The 19,090-nt window shown below is 43.6% G+C and overlaps 1 protein-coding gene across 20 annotated transcripts in view; it reads left to right on the top strand.

Moving 5' to 3' along the window:
• Positions 1-19,090, top strand: part of PLEKHA6 (pleckstrin homology domain containing A6) — a 189,631-nt gene that overhangs the window by 47,592 nt on the left and 122,949 nt on the right. For 2 of the 20 annotated variants that reach the window (XM_088673380.1, XM_088673376.1), the window contains exon 1: positions 7,935-8,266. The exons of 14 other annotated variants lie outside the window; for them this stretch is intronic. Coding sequence is in view for 1 of the 6 variants with exons in the window: in XM_088673378.1 (XP_088529504.1) it covers positions 8,409-8,425 (17 nt within the window). In the remaining 5 variants the exon portion in view is untranslated. Of the gene's footprint in view, positions 1-7,934; positions 8,426-19,090 lie in introns of those variants that run through there. 4 more of the 20 variants (XM_088673381.1, XM_088673379.1, XM_088673382.1 and 1 more) reach the window with 3 other exon arrangements.

Here is a 19,090-nt window from a genome sequence, read left to right as displayed (position 1 = left end):
CTCCTGGGAATTTCCTTTAAATGGGTTCAGTAAAAATGTTGTATGTATGATGATAAAAAGAGCATTGCATAAGAACATGAGTTATCAGTTCTACCTTTTCAGATTCACAGGGCCATTTACATTGACAACAGCAGATATTTTGGCAGTACTTGGAAGTGACACTAGCAGGTATTTAAATATGTTGCAAGTAGTACTGTACTGGTAATAGTATTTCTGGTACAATAAAAACAACATCTATATCATAATACTGAGAACTTTGGGGGGGAAAGGTGGATTTTTTTGGGGGGGGGAATCTCCCCTCCAGAGTTGCCGATGGAAGAATGTTTAAATGCATCAGAGTAAAGGCTTTTGTCTTGCAATATACGGTACTTATGAGTATTCCAATAAAAATTACTTCCATTGCATATAACAATTATTCTTCATAATATTTCCATTCAAATGCTTTGGGCTATTAGAATTTTTTTCTGTGATATTTATACAGCACAAAAGTTAACAGGGCACACTTTTTTTAAAAAAAGTTTTCTTTGCTAAATATAAGCCAAATATGTCATATCAGGAATGCTAAATCAGATCCTGATTGAGTTCAGCCTTTAAAACAACAACAACAACTCACATTGCTAGTTTATACAAGGGTCTGTATTATTTCCTCTGGAGGTTTTTGTTGGTGACATATAAATCCCAAGGTTTCTAATTCTAAAAAAAACCCCACATCTCCTTTAGAAAGTTAAAATTGGAGAGCATTGGATCAAAAACATTTCCCCTTTAAAAGGTTATTTCCACCCATCTCAGAGAATGACTTTCAGGAACATAGGAAATGAGGCTAGAATACTGTCTTTGGAGCCTGGTTCTGTTCACATATCACTGGTGGTGAAGATTGAGGAGTTGCATTTGGGGCTGCTAGGGGTGGGAAACATAGAAGCTTTGCTTTGAGGTCGGCATAGTCTTGGAACTTTTCGGCTTCCTTGCAAGTAGCCCGTAATGACTAAAGCTAAAGGCAGAGTTACCTGAGTCTGTGGAGGGAGAGAGGCATATCTTGGAGTCAAGTTTTTTTGTTTTCCATGAGTTCTGGAGAAGTTGTTTTTCTTTAAATGGCCCCTGGGTCTTCCAAGCAATTGTGTGCAGTCCAGGCCCTTGTGCTTTGATTTGTCAACAAAAGGACTCAAATATTGAACGACTCAAGGTAAAATCAGTGGAATTGACACATTGCTGTGGAGTCCTTGACGTCAATGTCACATGGTGGAACTGCAACATCCCTGAAAACATCCCTGAAATTCCAAAGTCAGATTTCTTCTTCCAAGATATGAATCCGAGGGATTAAGTCATCAGGGATTATTGGTTCAACGGCATTCCTGATGGTCGGAGGGCACTGCCAGAATTACGGAGATTCGCCTCTAGGCGTGAGTGACAGCAAGATCTGAATATGCCAAAAGGAGAACTCTTTTTGACATATCAGAAAGAACAGCAAGTAGCAGAAATTTAACATGCAAGCAAACAAAGCAGACTGGCAAAAACACCTGCTGCCCCCCAGTAGGTAGGAAAGTGCAAAGAGGAGCTTGCAAGGAGCCTGCAGCTGCATCGATCCAAACAGGATATACTGCATCCTTCAATGAAGTAAAAAAGCAGGCTCTGAAGTTAATTAAGAATCTGCACATCTCTCTGGCTTTTCTTGGGAATGTGGAAGCCAGGTTTGGTACATCTGGGGACCTTGCTGCTCATTCTGCTGAGTAGTGCCCTGGACTTCTGCCTTAAGATATTACCCTAATGGTGCCACTCATGTGTGTGTGTGCATTATCCCCTACTTCACAGACAAAAGACACAAAACATTTGAGCATCAAGAAGTTGCCAGGTAAATTACTATTGACTCATCTCTTGAAATAAGACCTTGGGTGAAGCATCTACTTTCATCTGAGCCCCCCAGATTCGTTCAAAACCAACCAGAGGCCTTCTGGCTCTACTTCCATGACCCAGGAAGGTTCAAAATGAGAGTTTATGTGCCACTCACTAATGGTGGGATTGCACATTCATTCTTCCTGAGCTTTTCTGTTCACCCAACAATGGTGCAGTGCAAGTGGCAAGTGTGACTTTTGCTTGGGTACCAGACAGTGATTCTATAAACCAGGGGTGGCCAACTCCCAAGAGACTGCGATCTACTCACAGAGTTAAAAAGAGGCAGTGATCTACCCCATTTTTGGGGTTCAGGTTGTTGAGCTTTTTTAGGGAGGACGGCACGTTTTTAGGGGTTCAGGTCAAAGTTGTTGAGCTCTTTTTTAGGGCAGTCAAAATTGTTGAGCTTCTTTGAGGGGAGCCAGTGATCTACCTGTTGGACGTGCCTGCTATAAACCATTCAACCTGGATTTTTTCTATGGCTATTTTAATGGGTATACAGAGACCTCTAGAGACACACAGAAGTGCCAGTTTACCATACTTTAAGCCAACTGATGAACTCCCTGCCAGCATAACAGCCCAAGAGCTTCTTACCCCTTACCTTTTGAACCCCTTCAATTGCCTGCCCAGCCCCATGCAAATCCTTCTGCCCTGCAAACCTGCTGTGCAGCTATTCCCAATTTGGGGAGCAGGCGAATGAAGCCCTTCCAAAAAACAACAGGAGAAGATCCTGCCAAGCACATTAAGCCTGTGCACTGTGCCAGAGGCTAGGCAGGGAGAGCCAAGCTCTGTTCTCTGTGAGGCGCTGAGACTATTTCTTTTGCTGAGTAAGTTTCCCTTGTAGGAAGTAAATAGGGATTCTTGTAATGCTGGAATGAGGAAATGCTACAGCCTGCCTTGGCCAATAACCTTAGCCATCTCCTAAGTGTACATTCCAGAGTGGAAATACCTCTGTGTACTTAACCCAGATTTTGCCTCATTCTTTCACAAGTCACCAAACAGGTGTGGTTGTTAAATTGCAACTATAGTTGTACAACTGGGAGTGGGACAGATTCAGCAGACTTTCTGCAGCTTAGTATCTGCTTACAGGCTTCCTGTGGAGTGGCAGCAACTTCGCAGAGAGCCTACAATCCATACAATCTGGCCATGCAGTAAGGTAAGTGTTAGCACCTGCCTTCTGCCCACCATTTCTATTTGGTTTTTAGTCCCTGCATTCATCTTTATCACATGGCTGGCACTGGTACATTTTGGAATAAGGCCTATAGCGCTTTGCCTATAGCAACTGGATGCCCAAATGCCGGTTGTAGTATCTTCTATATTAGTCAAGAGGGTCTTTTTAAATCCGCTTCTCTTTCCAATTTCTTTGGTTGGCTAAGCTAAATTCACACACGCTGCTCTCATGGAAAAAATAAAAATCAATATATGGTTGTGTAAAAGCCCATTATAAAACCATTTACACTTTCATGGGAGCCTTACAAACAAATTAATAAACTATGTTGAATCACTTATGGCACCCTTGATCTCCTCTGTTATTTCTTTTGCAGAGAGTATGAAGCCCTTTAAACTGAAATGTTTAAAGCTATTTGACTGCAGTCCTGCATCAGGGATCACCAACACGGTGCCCTCCAGATGTTGGTGGACTCCAGCTCTAGTTAGTTCCAGAAAGCAAGACCAATAGCCAGGGATGAGAGTGTAAATACAGGAACATCTGGAAAGTACCACATTGGCTACCTCTGGCCTGCATTTGTCTGCATTTTTGTTGCACTTTCAAAAATTACTTGCACTGTATCAATACTAAACCTTAAAAGAAAAGAAAAATTCAATACACACCTGAAGAACTGTGAGATCCAGTTACAAGGCAGTATTGTCCCAAGCAAAAAGTACAACATGGTTACATTCCTGCATTGTATGTTAATTTCAAAATTTCTATATGGGGAATTGTTTGCTCATGTACCACTTATGCAAAGCCTCTCTGCTCACAATCAAATACTTAAAACTTCATCTAGGTTTTCTCAACTATTTGCATGAGACTTCTTAGAGGGAAAATACAGCCATAATCCAAAGCTTTCCCAAACCACAACCCGTTAGAAAGACCAGAACATATTACTTTGTGCTCCTTTCTTGTTCCTCTGGAAACAGTGAGGAGAAACAAAGCCCCCAGATGTCACTGGTCAAGCCCCCCAAGAACGAGGCTATGCTTTACCTATTCAAAATGAAGATTCTGTAATACAGTCTTGGGAAGGGGAACATCTGGCCATTCAGTTTTTCCTAACAGTATAGAAGGGAACGGGATCGGCAGTCCACTCCTAATTTCTCTGTTGGCTTTCCTGGAGGCCAACAATCTGTTACTGTCTTAGGAGGTTTGCTTACATAAATTTTAACTGTTTTAGTCAAGAACGGGACTACATGGGAGCATCTTGTGCTCCTCTCTTGGTGCTTCCATGCGCAACTGGAAGCAAGTCATAAGGGGATATAATGTGACCTGTGATTTCTTATGCCAACATCGCTCCTCCTTGTGTTTGGACTGTGACATCTCTGCAGTCTACAATTCCCCATGCCTTTAATATAGATAGATTGGGTATCACATGGCAGGACAGAATTCCAAACAAAGATGTGCTCTCCCAAGCCCACATTCCCAGCATGCTCATACTTCTGTCTCAGCGACGTCTACTCTGGCTTGGTCGTATCCACAGAACAGAAGATGGCAGGATCCCCAAGGATGTGCTCTAGGGGGGAGCTGGCTTCAGGCACTAGGCCCATTGGTAGACCAACTCTGTGCTGCAAAGGTGTTTGCAAATGAGACATGAAGGCTGGCAACATCAACCCTGCCATGTGGGAATCCCTTGCAGATGACCGCAGTGCCTGGAGACAGGCTGTCAAGTTGTGTATGCATAGCAGTGACCAGAGGAGAAATGACTGTTGGGAGGAGCACAGAGAGGAGAAATGCCAGGGTGCATCTGCAGAATCACAACTGGATGCCTTCATTTGCTCCAGCTTCAACAAAACTGATCTCTCCCACATCAGTCTCTACGGCCACAGAAGGCTCTGCATCCTTCCAACAGCTTGACCTCACGCCTCCATTGTCTTCCAAGACAGATGGATGGACAGAATCAGCATGATCCAGATCCTGAAAAGCAGTCTGCTTGGCTTTCCAAGGATGCTTCTGCAAGATCAGTGAAGAACAACTGGACTGTGGGCAAATCTTCTCCCGTTGTTTCTGACAGAAATAGGAGGAAGATGTTAGCAGGGTAAAAATAAACTCTGGCAAATGTCTTTCCAGGTCATCTAGTTCCATTTCCCTGCCACCATGAAAGGATTGTTCCCTCCAGCAAGGAAGCTTTCTCAAAAGCACTCAGATGAATTAGTTTGCCTTTTAACAATGGCCAGATTGTGGGTAAACTCTATCCGATTTTAAATGCAAACCCATGGAGCAGGCATGCTTGCTGTTTGGCTGAAAATAAATGTCAAGTAATTTTAGCAGTTCTTTGAAAGCAAGCCCCATTTTAAATGGCACAGTGTGGTATATTTGAGCCAGCTGGCTCAGAATTTCTCAAGTTGAATATCCCATTGTATACAAGCATCCTGAATAACAGGGACATGGACTAGGAACTTTGATTATCCCATGAGATTTGGGGGCTCTCTTCTTCATCCTTTGCGTGCAGAGTGGTCTGTGATTAATGACTTGCATGCAGGGAAATGCAGAGAGTCAGTGTGGCAGTGTACAGTCTGGACAGTTCACTGGTCTTGGGCCACCAAAATCTGGGTTCAAATTCCTGCTCAGCCATGAAGCTCTGTTCTCAGCCTAACCTACCTCCCAGGGCTATTGTGAAGATAAAATCAGAGGAGCAGGGAATGGTGTATGCAGTCTTGAGCTCTTTGGAGGAATGGCAGGATAAATTCAATGCAAGAACCTGAGACTGCAGCCTAATTCCTGATAGCACTGATTCAAGATTAGCACAAATACTTTCCCAATTTGTTGTGAGTGGAACTTCTGTCCACATCCACAAATTTATGAATATGATGTATCAGTTCCCATTGTTCATTGTGTTTAGCCCATACAGCAGTTTCTCGAATTGTTCTTTGGAAGAAATAGATGCTTAACTAAATTTGGGGAAAGGAAGAGAAGTCAAGCACAAGGAACTTTTAAATGACAAAATATCAAAAATTTAAATGTCAAACTTCAACACATAGTTTTTATATCAACATCACATTCAGGAAATGCTCCTTTTAAATTATTGTGGGACTTGCTTCTTAATCCCACACCCACAAGTGTAATTTGGGATTTCAAGTTTTGATGTTCTTTACTTTGATGTCTTTTCATTAGAAATCTTTCATAGTACATTTGTATGTTACGGTATATTAATAAAACATTCGTGCCAAGAAGATTTTGAGGGGGCAGAATGAATCTGTAGTGTGTGGTTTCTTAGACAATGACTGACCTCCTATATGTTGTTGGTAAGGAAAAGGTAGATATTAAAGGAGAATTCCTGAATGCCAAGATCCAAGTTTGGGGCAAGTACTCTTTGGTGAGAGGAGTTCAACAGAGATCTAAAATCTCAAAACATGCAACAAAGTGAAGTGTGGAAACTTGGCTTACAGTGGTGAAAGTTCCTAAATTATTGGACACAAGAGAAACTTGCTAGAGCCATGTGACCTGAGCTTGGAACAAGCAGGGCTGGATCTAGACATGTCAAAGAAGTGATTCAGTTAAATGTATCGTACACTCATACAGGGAAATCTCTTAGGGAAAGACGGGACTCCACAGCGCCATCTGGTGTCACAGTGTTCTATCGCATATACAACACGTATAAAACACTTATAAATAGACTTTAATAATAAAAAGTCTAATTAATAACCATCATGCTTAAGTCTAATTAATGCTTGAAGGGGTTAATGCCATAGAGTACGTTGTCCTGCAAGGATTAGCTCACCTTGGGATGGACTATAGGTAATCAAGGCTTTGTTCCTCCATCTGAAAAGCTTAACCTGTGAGGTCTGAACTGGGACTCAGCTAGATTGGTAAATAAAAATTTGACTTAAGCATGAGGCTGGTTACCCCACACTATAGACCTCTGGCTGATCAAGTACCTCTGTGGGTTTTTTTAAAACCTCTTTTCTCTTTCCCTCTTCTGTAAAATAAAAGGTGGTGTGCATTAACTAACTGCTATTTATTCAGTCAATCTCTTTATAATTATTAATTGGTTGAGTAACAAAGCCATATTGTTTGGAACGTTCAATTGTTTAAGCACTTGGTGAATTAACCCAATTATCATTTATCAAGTAATTAAGGCTGCAATCCTATGCACTCTTACCCGGGAGTAAGCCTTATTGAATAAAATGGAACATACTTCTGAGTCTACGTGCAAAGGATGACATTATATGGCGGCAATCCTAATTTCCTCTCTCTGGGAGTAAACGCCATTGAACTTAATGGGACTTCAATCTAAGTAGACACACATAGGATTGCGTTACAAATGAAATAATGAACCTTCAAAACTTTTTAAAAAGAAATAAGTTGAGAGCGCTTTGCATATTCACAAGGCTTTGCAATTTCCAGAGAGATTTAACATTTAAATAACTCACCCACTTTGATTCATAAATTCGAGAGACCTAATTTCCCTCTCTTCTCCCAGCATACCCGCCCACCCCAGCAAATTAAGATTTATGAATGAGAAGCTTCAGTACAATGCTGCTTCAATAATAATAATAATAATAATAATAATAATAATTTGTATATGTACCTTCTGGAATACTACCTCTCCCTTAGCAACGTAAAAGCACTTCCCCAAAGCGAAGATAAATGGAATGTCAGTTTGACGCCCCTCGCCTGAGCATTTAATCGGCTTTTGTTGCAGACTTTGCGTGGCTGGGAACGGCGTGTGGTGGGTTTGCTTTTGACAGGTGACAGGTCCCTTGCCTCGCTCTTTCCCTAGCGCGATTCTCTTGGAGCGTCTCTCCAGTTTTCCGGCGCGCAGCTAGAGGGCTGCCTTAGCTATTACTAAGCAAGCACAGAGGGGTGGCGAGAGAGAGACAGAGACTGAATGGGTGTGTGTGTATGCGTGTGTTTATATATGACTGGCCCAACCTGCAGTTTCAGATTTCAGACCTACTTTATCACTCTTCCAGTTCCTGCTAGCCTTTGGATGTTGCACGCTGCCTTTTCGCTGACGGATCTCCCGGGACGGAGGAAGAAGCAGTGAGCGCTTCTCTTCTCCTTTACTTTCTCATTTCTTCAGCAAGAGTTTCCACCGCTCCCCCCGCCCCACCCAGCTGTCTTTTACCCAACCTCCACGTTGGACCCTGCCCTGCAAGAGGCTTGCATTTTTATTTTTAACCACCTCGCGTCTCAGCACTGAGGGATGCTGCCGCCTCTTCCTTGAAGGTAAATCCAGGTGTTCGGCTTGTTGACGGTTGTGCTTTCTGGCTTCACAAAAAGACAGACTTTTGCTGCTTCTCCGGACTTGTGTGATCCAGCCAGCCAGCAGGGTTTAGGTGTGCTTGTCAGCTAGTGGTGGTGACAAAAGATGACAGGAAATGGCAGGTGTGTTTAAACAACTGCAGCTAGTCCTCATGGATGGGGAGTCTGGATTGGGGTTTGATGTGCCCAGAACCTTCAGTGCTATCTAGAGATGAACTTAAGCTCTAGTAATACAACCAAGAGTGTTTGAAAACTGCTCAAGGCAGGGGTCAAAGCTTGGAGGTGGAAGCCATGGCATTTTTGCAGTTCCTTCCCTGCTGCTTTGCTGTTAAAATAATATGTGCTTTGTATGCTATTGAATGCCAGCTTGATGTAAGTGCTAAGACTCCCGGCCTTGGTTTTTGCACCTGAATCCTTGCATTGTTTGCTCAGTAGCTTTGGAAGTTGCTTAACACATACACGAGGCATTTGTGTGCTCAGCACTAAAGGGACTCTTTTGGGGGGCTGAAGGAGGCGACCCCGCAATGAAGATCTCGGATAGCTGAAGGCAGCACAGGGTGATGTGGTTCTCTTTTTTTTACTATGTGTGGTTGCATTTGAGCTTTTGTTGGGGGTGTTGCTGCTGTACAAATGGCGTTTGTCTAGTTTGCTAGCAATAGATGGGAGAGTTTCAGCTGAAGCTTATTGAAAGGATGGAAATGCTCCAGTATCTACTCCTTGACAGCTGACCTCGCTGTGCAGGGATTTTACAGGTGCCTTTCAAGTGACACACTCCCCATCAATATATCTGCTTTGTACCCGTGTGTTCAGATTACTGGTGCGTGTGGGTTTATACCCGTATGGGAGGTTACCTGAAACTGTACCTATCTGGTTGGCACACTGCCATCGCGATCAGGAAGTGGAATTCAAAATTTGTTGCTGCACAGAGTCTGTCGCCTTGAAATATGTTAGTGTTTCCCGGGCAAAACCTTGTGTAACTGTAAACATGTACACATTCTCATCTAAATGTGAAAAGGGGCTTTTGGGGTTTTAGTGGAATGCATGTTAGTGAATAGATCACTCGATGCCATGTGTCACCAGACCCTTGTTGATGTGCTTCCTGCCCCATACTATTCAATGCTTTATTCACCATGTTCCACAATAAAACACCTATTTTTCATCTGAAATGTGAGCAGGCATTCCTGATAGCTGATAGCTGAGAACACACAGACTCTGGTTATAGATTCTGTCAGTGAGTTAATATGTGGCGAGGCTAATGCTGGGGGACTCTGCCTTTGGAGCAAAAGGTATGACTGGGAGAGCAATCCCATGCATGTTTGCTCTGGCATTAGTCCCACTGCAATCACAACTCTCCCAGGTAAGTGCATATAGGATTGCAGCTTTCAATTTTGGAAAATTATACTATGGGCACCCAAAACCAAGCACTTACTGCCATTGACTCCAGTGAAAGAGATGTAGGCACTTGCTTAACCATCCATAATCATAAAATTGTAGAGTTGGAAGGAACCCAAAGGACTTAACTTTGCCTGGATTGCACCCTTTGTGTTTTGTTTTCTTGCTGCTTTCGTGTGATTATTAGCTTTACTTCTAAGTTGCCCCGAGAACTTGATGGCAAAATAACTAATATATATGATTAATAAATGAATACAGTAACTATGATTTAATACTGTTGTCTTCTACATAAGTGTACTCTGAGCATAAAAAAATATTTCTAGCCTAGTGAACAATGCCAGCGACTAAATCCTGAGATAAAAGGAACAGCTTTTTCAGAAGATGTTTTACAGCAGGAAGAAATACTACATTCCTAACAAGTTTCTTAAAAAGTGAATATGAAATCTCGGTTTGAAATGCATGTGTCATAGGGAAATATGTCCACAGCCATACACAACTACAGTCATACAGCCAAATCAAAGTCTATCAGTGAAAACTTACTGGCCTGTGTCAACATTATGACAGAAGACCTGCGCCCAAGTGTGCCCGCTTAATGGTACAATGCCAGTTCTCTTACAGGTGCTTCAAGTTCCTGGTGTGTACTGATTTATTCATTTTTTTTAATCTACTGCTTTACCTGCCATGGTCCTTACTTGAAATCTGTTGGACAACTTTGTTTTCAAGATTGGTATTTTGGAACTGAGATGGCCCTGGTGCAAGTTAGAATGTCACCTCTTATATGAAAACATGCTTTTTCAACCTCTTATATGAAAACATGCTTTTTCAACTGGGAAAAAAATGATTTGTGCCTTACCTAGTACTGTGTTTAGAGCTAGAGCATTAGCCACTTGAAAGTGTTCATGAAGAAGATTAAAAAGGATTGGGCGAATTAATGGAGAAAAAGGCTATCAACAGCTCCTAGCCATGATGGCTATGTTCCATGTCCACTATCAGAGGCAAAATGTTGCTGAATACCAGTTGCTCAGCATTGCAGGTGGGCAGTGTGCTGTGGCCCTCATGTCCTGCTTGCTGGCTTTCCCTAGGCATCTGGCTGGCCACTGTGAGAGCAGGATGCAGGACCAGATGGGCCATTGGCCTGATCCAGCAGGCCCTTCTTGTGGTCTCAACTCTTGTGTGTTTGTTTGAATGTGTGCATGTACGTAAATGTGCAGGGTGACTATGCACCCCAATCTCTCCAGCCCTAACCTTGTATTAATTTTCATACTGCTCCAATACTGTTTCATAGTGAAGACTTCCATCTGAACTGGGAGCTGCTGAAAAAGCCCATTCCATTACTGGAAGGTTTTTGACATCCTGTTTCTGCACACTTGACACACAGAAGCCATACCAATCAGGAACTAGTAAGCCAATCCCCCTTTGTTGATTGCTGGCTGTCAGGGCCAGAAACAGAATTTGAAAGGTAAGCTGCTGTGGTGGTGGGGGTGGGGGTGGGGGGTGGGGACGGACGGACAACCCACACTTCTTAGAGGTGCCAGCTTCCCTTTAGAGAGAAAATCAGCATGGAACCTGTTGTATCTCTACACCCAAAGCTCCTGGTTTGCATTTTATGTTTAGAACTGAGTGTAGGAATTCTCTAAGATCACTCAGATTTTCCAATTCTTAAGAAAGGCTAAGACCTTTGCAACTGTTTTTTTTTTTGGGGGGGGTAGAAAATCCAATAATATTTAGTCCCTCAGTGAATGTAGCCTGTCTGGCTTGGATTTTTCATTTTGTTCCAGATGCAATATATATCCTAGAAAGCTAACAGACCAATCTTAAAACGTCTACTTGGAAGTAAGCCCCATTGTTTTCAGTGAGATTTAACTCTCGCAGAAATCTTTCTAGGATTGCAGTTTAAGCAAATGAGTGAAAATGTATTTAATGTCACAGTGTAAAGCACGCATAATTACTTTTAGAGGCCTGATTCATTTATTTTAAATATTGGAATCTCCAGTTGCCTTGGCATCTGAAAAAGAAAAGTTACGTGATGCCAATTTTACAGGTTAATCAGCTTGGACTTTGATCAACATTAATTCACCCAGCCTCTCCCACTTTTTAATCAATCTGCTCAGTTGCAATCACTCCCTTTGCCTTAATTGAGCTTGCAATTAAACCCAATTTCTTCTCTTGAAAATGCCCCCCCCTAAAAGTTACTGATTTTGCAGGCTGGGTTGAAACTAAATCAGTCCTCACCCCCATCCATACTCATGGGAAGCTAGAGGGGGTGTGTGGAGTGTGTTTCAGCAGGGCTGGTTAATGCCTTGATGGCTACCTGCCTGTTGTAGCTCTGAATTTATCAATATGCTTATTGACACAGTGTCAGTCCCTCGGCTCCAAAGGCTGGATAGGATTTCCACATAATCTGGCCCAGTAATGGCAATAATAATAATAATTGTCTAGAAGTATAGATTTTAGGGACTGCCCTCTCTCTGGATCTTCCTTGACTGGCTACCACCAGGTAAATGGACTGGATGTGATGTTCTTGTCTATCTGCAAAAATTCCAATGCTATTCTAGGCTGTACCTACAGAAGTATAGTGTCCAGGTCAGGGGAAGTAATAGTGCTGCTTAATTTTGCCTTGGTCAGACCACATCTGGAGTGATACAGTTTAAGAAGGATATTGACACAGTTTAAGAAGGATATTGACAAGCTGCAATGTGTGCAGAGGAGGGCATCAAGATGATCAAGGGTCTGGAAACCAAGCCTTATGAAGAACGGTTGAGGGAATTGGGTATGCCTACCCTGGAAAAGAGGGATGTGGGTGGCACTGTGGGTTAAACCACAGAGCCTAGGGCTTGCCGATCAGAAGGTCGGCGGTTCAAATCCCCGCGACGGGGTGAGCTCCTGTTGTTCGGTCCCAGCTCCTGCCAACCTAGTAGTTCAAAAGCACGTCAAAGTGCAAGTAGATAAATAGGGACCGCTACAGCGGGAAGGTAAACGGCGTTTCCGTGTGCTGCTCTGGTTTGCCAGAAGCGGCTTTGTTATGCTGGCCACATGACCTGGAAGCTGTACACCGGCTTCCTCAGCCAATAACGCGAGATGAGCGCCGCAACCCCAGAGTCGGTCACGACTGGACCTAATGGTCAGGGATCCCTTTACCTTTACCCTGGAAAAGAGGAGACTGAGAGGAGATTTGTTGTTGTTTAGTCATTTAGTTGTGTCCGACTCTTCATGACCCCATGGGCCAGAGCATGCCAGGAGTTATGATAATCATCTTCAAATATCTTAAGAGCTGTCACATGGGAGATGGAGCAATCTTGTTTTCTCCTGCTCCAGAGGCTCCTATTCCAATGGATTACAAGAAAGGTGATTCGAACTAAACACCTGGAAGAACTTTCCGAGGATAAGAGCTGTTCAGCAGTGGAATGCACACCCTCAGAAGGTGGTGGACTCTTTTTCATGGGTGCTTTTTCAGCAGGGGTTGCATGTCCATCTGTTATAGATACTTTAGTTGAGATTCCTGCATTGCAGGGGTTGGACTAGATGACCCTTGGTCCCTTCCAACTCTATGATTCTCTGATGCTTTATGGCCACCTGTAACCTGATTCCTCATCCATACCTGTAGACATCCACTATCAGCTCATGGGTCATTGCAACACGGTTGGTTAATATACTTGGGCTAACCTCCGGTGGTGAAACATGCAAACATGATTCATTAATTTTATTTACCTATTATATGTTTTTGTACCCTGCTTTTCCTCTGATCCAGAGTACATTGTGTCATGCACAGTTCATGCTGGAGGAAGTACTCAGACTCAGATTTCTTTTTTTTTGCTAAAAATGTTAATCTCCAAATCAGTACAGTACATGGGACACCGGAGCAGCAGGTGCAGGGCATGACCAAGCAAGCGAAGACATTGGTCCATAAGCTAACATAACATAAGGAAGTGGTGCAGGCACGGTTTCAGTGCTGCAAGCAAGATGCATCTTGGGATTGACCAAGGAAACAGGAACTCCTCCTCCTCGTGAGCTAGACACGAGCTGTCTGTTTGTACTTGTCTGTGTCCACTGTGTCACACTGTGTCCAGTGTGGTGTAGTGGTTAAGAGCGGTGGACTCGGTATCTGGTGAACTAGGTTCGATTCCCCACTCCTCCACATGCAGCTGCTGGGTGACCTTGGGCTAGTCACACTTCTTTGAAGTCTCGCAGCCTCACTCACCTCACAGAGTGTTTGTTGTAGGGGAGGAAGGAAAAGGAGATTGTTAGCCGCTTTGAGACTCCTTAGGGGAGTGATAAAGCGGGATATCAAATCCAAACTCTTCTCTTCTTCTTCGTAGGTGACACAGAAGGTGGCAACACCAGCTTGGAGCCAGACTAGGTGCTTCCTGGGTGGGCAGAGGTTCATCACTGGGATTGCTGAAGGTGGAAGCTCTGGCAGAGTAGCAGGTGGTGCCAAGCCCAGAGGTAGAGTGGGTGGTATTGGGACTGCGAGTGAGACTGGCAGGGGGCGGCTTGGCAAGGCGTGGCTGGGTGACAACCTCCCTGGGATCAGAGTCCTCACCTACAGTGTCTTCCTCCAGCAGCTCTGATGTTTTTTGGGCACAGACACAGCTAGCTGCAACCTGATGAGTCCCCCTCTGAGGTCAACAGCTGGCAACTTTTCAAGATTCTCCTATCCCTTCTTCTGATCTGACCACCCCCTTTCAGGACATCTCCTCAGGGCTTCTGATGTAGGACAGCTTCACTTAGTGAACCACTAGAACAACCATCTAAAATAAACAAAGCAATAAAACCAAACCCTTCAAGTGTCCCTGTTTTCTAGGGACATCCCTGATTTAAAGAAGCCATCCCGGATTCTGATTTGATCCTGGAATGTCGCGCTTTTCCTTAGGATGTCCCTATTTTCATTGTAGAAATGTTGGAGGGTATGGAGTTAGCCAACCCCCAAGCCGTCTGAAGGCAATCCTGTATAAGGAAGGTTTTTTTTAATGTTTAATGTTTTATTATGTTTGTAGTGTATAAATAGTAAAATTATCATTATGGATTGGGATGTTCATATTTTCATTGGAGAAATGTTCGAGGGTATGTAAAATCATTGCATTAGCAGGGCCAAATTCTACATTAGGAGAATCAGATATGATCCATGGCTTCTACTTAACTTTTTCCATTTTATGGGCTGTCCAAGATACCCAAAGATGCTACAAGCAGCACCCTTACCTGGGCTTTCATGCTGCTTGTGTTAAAGCTGATTCCCTACAGAAACTAGCAATATGTGCATTTTTAATTCAACAGGACTTTCGTTGTGCTTCCATCACAGGGACAATACAATATAAACCCCTTGCTGAGCCCTGGATCTATGTACCCATAGAATATCCTCCAACATTTCTCTGATGAAAATAGGGATGTCCTAAGGAAAAGCGGGACATTCCGAGATCAAATCAGAAACCAGGACGGCTTCTGTAAATCTGGGACTGTGCCGGGAAAATAGAGGAACTTGGAGGGTCTGGCAGCTGTTCCATTCAGAGGCAGCTCAAAATCTGCTGCTGCCTGAGGCAGAACATCCAAACAGTGTTCCACACAGAGGTAAAATGACTGAATTAACAGGAAATGTGCTGTCTTGAATGGTACTCCTCATCTGAGTCACTGTGCCTGACGTTTAGGACCCGCCTTGGTTCCGATGGCAGCAAAGTTCAGGTGCTAGTCATAGTTTGCATCCCTGCAAAACAACAACAGCAGGGAGAAGTCTTGGGAGAGTCTCCCCAATGGGAACAAGAGTTAAAATCCCCCCTGCAGGGAGCATGAGGAAGAAGGGCCATCCATGCAGTCTGGCGCCGCAGAGCAGTAAAACCGCCTTTGGGGAGGCAGCTTGCAAGGTGAGCCAGAACAAACAGTACACCGTGCCTTAATCTCGAGCTGCCATCAAGATAAGGCAGCAGAGTAACCACCACTTGCCTCGCCCAGTTGTGTGGGCTTTTTTCCTCAACCCACACCTTGGCACCAAGGTGTGTGACTGGCTCCTTTTGAATCATCACAACATCCGTTAAAAAGAAGGAGACGCAAACAAACAAGTGGTTTTTTTCAATATGTGGGGGTGGCAGCAAACGTTATTGCTGCCGCCGCCACTGCCCTCCCTGACTTCCTTGTCCTGCTCTGCTGCTGGTGCCATCTGAGGCCTGCTGCTTGCCAGTTTGTGTACTAACACTGATGTGCTGTCCTTGTGCAGTACAGGTGGCTGCTAGTGCTCGCTAAAGCTCTCTTGTCTATTTCTGGCACCGGCCACTTCGCTTGGCCTCTTTCCCTCTTTCATGTTGCTTCTGGTAATGATAATCGGGCAAGGAATGTAGTTCCAGGTTGGGAGCTGAGCTGAGGGTGGCCTCCCCCCCCACTTCTTTGTTGGCACATCTGACCATGAGGTTTTGTTTAAAGGGACAGTGCCCCAAGGATATTGGAAGGGCCACTAATTAAAGCTGGTGATTACTGTTATTACTCAGTCTTGCACTGTCTGGCAATCTTCAAAGCAGGTTTGGAAATAACTGCGACATGGCTGTAGAAATGCCTGCTCGGTTGAGATACAAATAGACGTCTCTTGCCACGTCTCTTGTTTATTGCGGTGACATTTTGAAACACAGTTGGTCAAGAGTGGAAGAGCCAGATCATATGATCCATGAAAGCTACCTGCTGATCCCATTTCCTGCTCTTAGACTTGCCTGTTACTCCTTCCAGTGTTAAAATAAGGAAAATGCACCCATGTTAAGTGATTACTGTATCACTGAGCAAGTGGTACCGATTGAGGAGTTCTAGTACAGTATAGTTAAATTATCCTTGCTTCCTTTACCTCCAAGGAGCTTGGTGGCATATATTCTTCTCTGCTACCGCTGTCACCCTCACAACAGGGATAGCCTGACCACTGTAGTCTACCCTGTTTCCCTGAAAATAAGACATACCCATAAAATAAGCCGTAGCAGGATTTCTATGCATTTGCACAATATAAGCCATACCCCGAAAATAAGACATGGACGCTGCGGCGCTCTGATTTTTTTCTTTTATGACTAATGGTATGCAGGGCTTTAAAATAAAAATAAAAATAAAGAAATAACAACAGACCTGTGAGGTACATTAGTCTGAAAGAGAATGACTGAGCCAATGTCACCTAGTGCGCTTCATGGTCCAGTAGGATTTGAATCAGAGTCTAGTTAGTTGTAGTACAACACTCAAATCCCTACACTACACTGGCTGTCCTGTAGCGAATCAAGTAATGCAATCGCAAAGAATCCCATAGTAGTATTGAGAGACTTCTGCGCATATTTTCCAGAGAAGGGTTCTAGATGTATAGCATATGCACCATGCAAACACAGTGGAAGTTAACTTCTAATGAAAGATGCCTAGGATTGCTTTGTTCTTTATCCTGATGAAATTGTGGACTCTGTGAGGATCGCATTACCATTTCTCAGGTAAACTCTTAATGGCCTGAGTTCTCCTTCAGTCTCAAAGAATATCTAGGTGGTGAAAGCAGTAAAACTGAGCTTGGCAAACAGTTCTTGTAATCTTGGGCTGACTTCTCCTGGCCAAGGTGTGGACAAAATTGCTGAGTTGCCTCTTAATGACAGGCTTCAGCCCCAGAACTTCAAAAGCCCTCGGGGGCATAAAAGGGTGTTTAATGACCAGTTGGGAGTGCGCGTGTCTCATTATCTCAAGATCATTTCAGGCTTGCGAAATGATGAGGATGCTTCTTAACATGGTTACTGCACCTGTTTTTCTGCTGCTTGCAGAAATTAAAGGGAACTGGCTCAATTAAGCCACGATCTGGGATGGAGACATTCTGGCTGCAGCCTGTTAGGGGGTTCCATCCTCATCTTTGCTGCAGATGTCAGCATCTCCGGTGTCGCTGCAGAGATGTAGCTCTGTTTATGCAAAGTACAGGCCTAGATAAATATAGTTAGCTCTGTGTTTGGTTTCTAAGGGGTATTTGTATGCTCATTAATGTTAATGCGCACATTTGCAACTAGATTTGAAGTTGCAGCTATGTAAACTCTGGACTCAGTAAGATAATGCACATTTATTCCCATTCATTTTTTTAAAATTGCTTTTTTGCATTAATGATTCAGACCACCTTGGTGCTAACCAAAATGAGCAATGCAGCTTCTTAAATGTCTGTTGTTGGAAAATTAGAGATTATATGTGTTTGGATTTTTTTAAAAAAATAATAATCCTGGTTTCTGAACATGGTGTATGTTTCTGGCATGGCGTGTGCATGAATTAGTTTAAGGGTGCTTAGGATAACACTTGAGTGAGATGGACTGTGGATAGCACCGTTGAAGAGGAAGGTGAGTGGAAGGGAAGGCCAAGGAAATTACAGGGACCCTGACAGTGGAAGTATATTTTTCTGATTACATACCCTGCAAGTGTCCTGGAATAAAGGGACATCGCATTTCCCCCTTGCGAGAGCATGGGTGCCATTTTGGGAGTGAAATTGTGTGCGATCTAGCATTCCTGCTTTGGGACACAACATGTTGGAGGGTATGCTGTTATTGCTTCTTAGGGGCTGAATCTGTTTACTCAGTGGTGGTCTTCCTCACCTCCTGTGCAATCTTTGCAAAAAGATGCACCTCTGCTTTCATGGAGACACTCTATACTGGGAATAAAGTGGGAGTGGGCTGTACTTGTTTTTGTTTTTAAACTAAGTAACCACCCAACTGGTTTCATGCACCAGGGCTGTAGCCAGCCCTTCTTTGTTGGGTGGCTTCTTCTTCTTCTTCTTCTTCTTCTTCTTCTTCTTCTTCTTCTTCTTCTTCTTCTTCTTCTTCTTCTTCTTCTTCTTCTTCTTCTTCTTCATAGAATACATGAGAAATCATTGATTCCCTCTAAATTGACATGAATACCTTTTTGTCAGTTAGAAAAGTCAAAGAGAGGGCCTGTGTATATTTTTCTCTCAGTGCACTCACTGACTATGGCAGTCCGGTGCACCCAAATGAATTTTGGAGTTGCACTCCTTGAACAGCAGTTCCCAGGCTACATAACAAAATGCTTTCTGAAAATGAAGGGAGTTCCATCTGCTATAGGGCAAGGGTGGGGCACATATTTATCAGGCCAAAGAGAGAAATAGTTCTGTGTATAGTATAGTATAGTATAGTATAACTATCCCACCTTTTGTACAGGTGGACTAGTTTGTACACACACTCACAGACCCCTCTCTATGCCCCATCCAGGCAAACAAGAGGCATGATCAGAATTCAATGGCACAGTCCAGTTCGTGCTCCAGGAGGTCACAGAAGGAGGATGTTTGGGGAAGAGTCCTAAGGGTCAGAAAGAGATGCCTGCAGGGCCATGTTTGGTTCCCCCAAGCCCAGGTTTCCTTGCCCTTGCTGTAAGGATATACTATTCAAGAGGGGGATCATTTCTCTTATAAGTGAAGTACTA

The sequence above is a fragment of the Zootoca vivipara genome, chromosome 7 (assembly GCF_965207765.1).
Source record: "Zootoca vivipara chromosome 7, rZooViv2.hap1.1, whole genome shotgun sequence".
Classification (NCBI taxonomy): Eukaryota; Metazoa; Chordata; class Lepidosauria; order Squamata; family Lacertidae; genus Zootoca; species Zootoca vivipara.
Note: the sequence above shows the minus strand (reverse complement) of the source record. Positions and strands in the feature narration are given on the sequence as shown.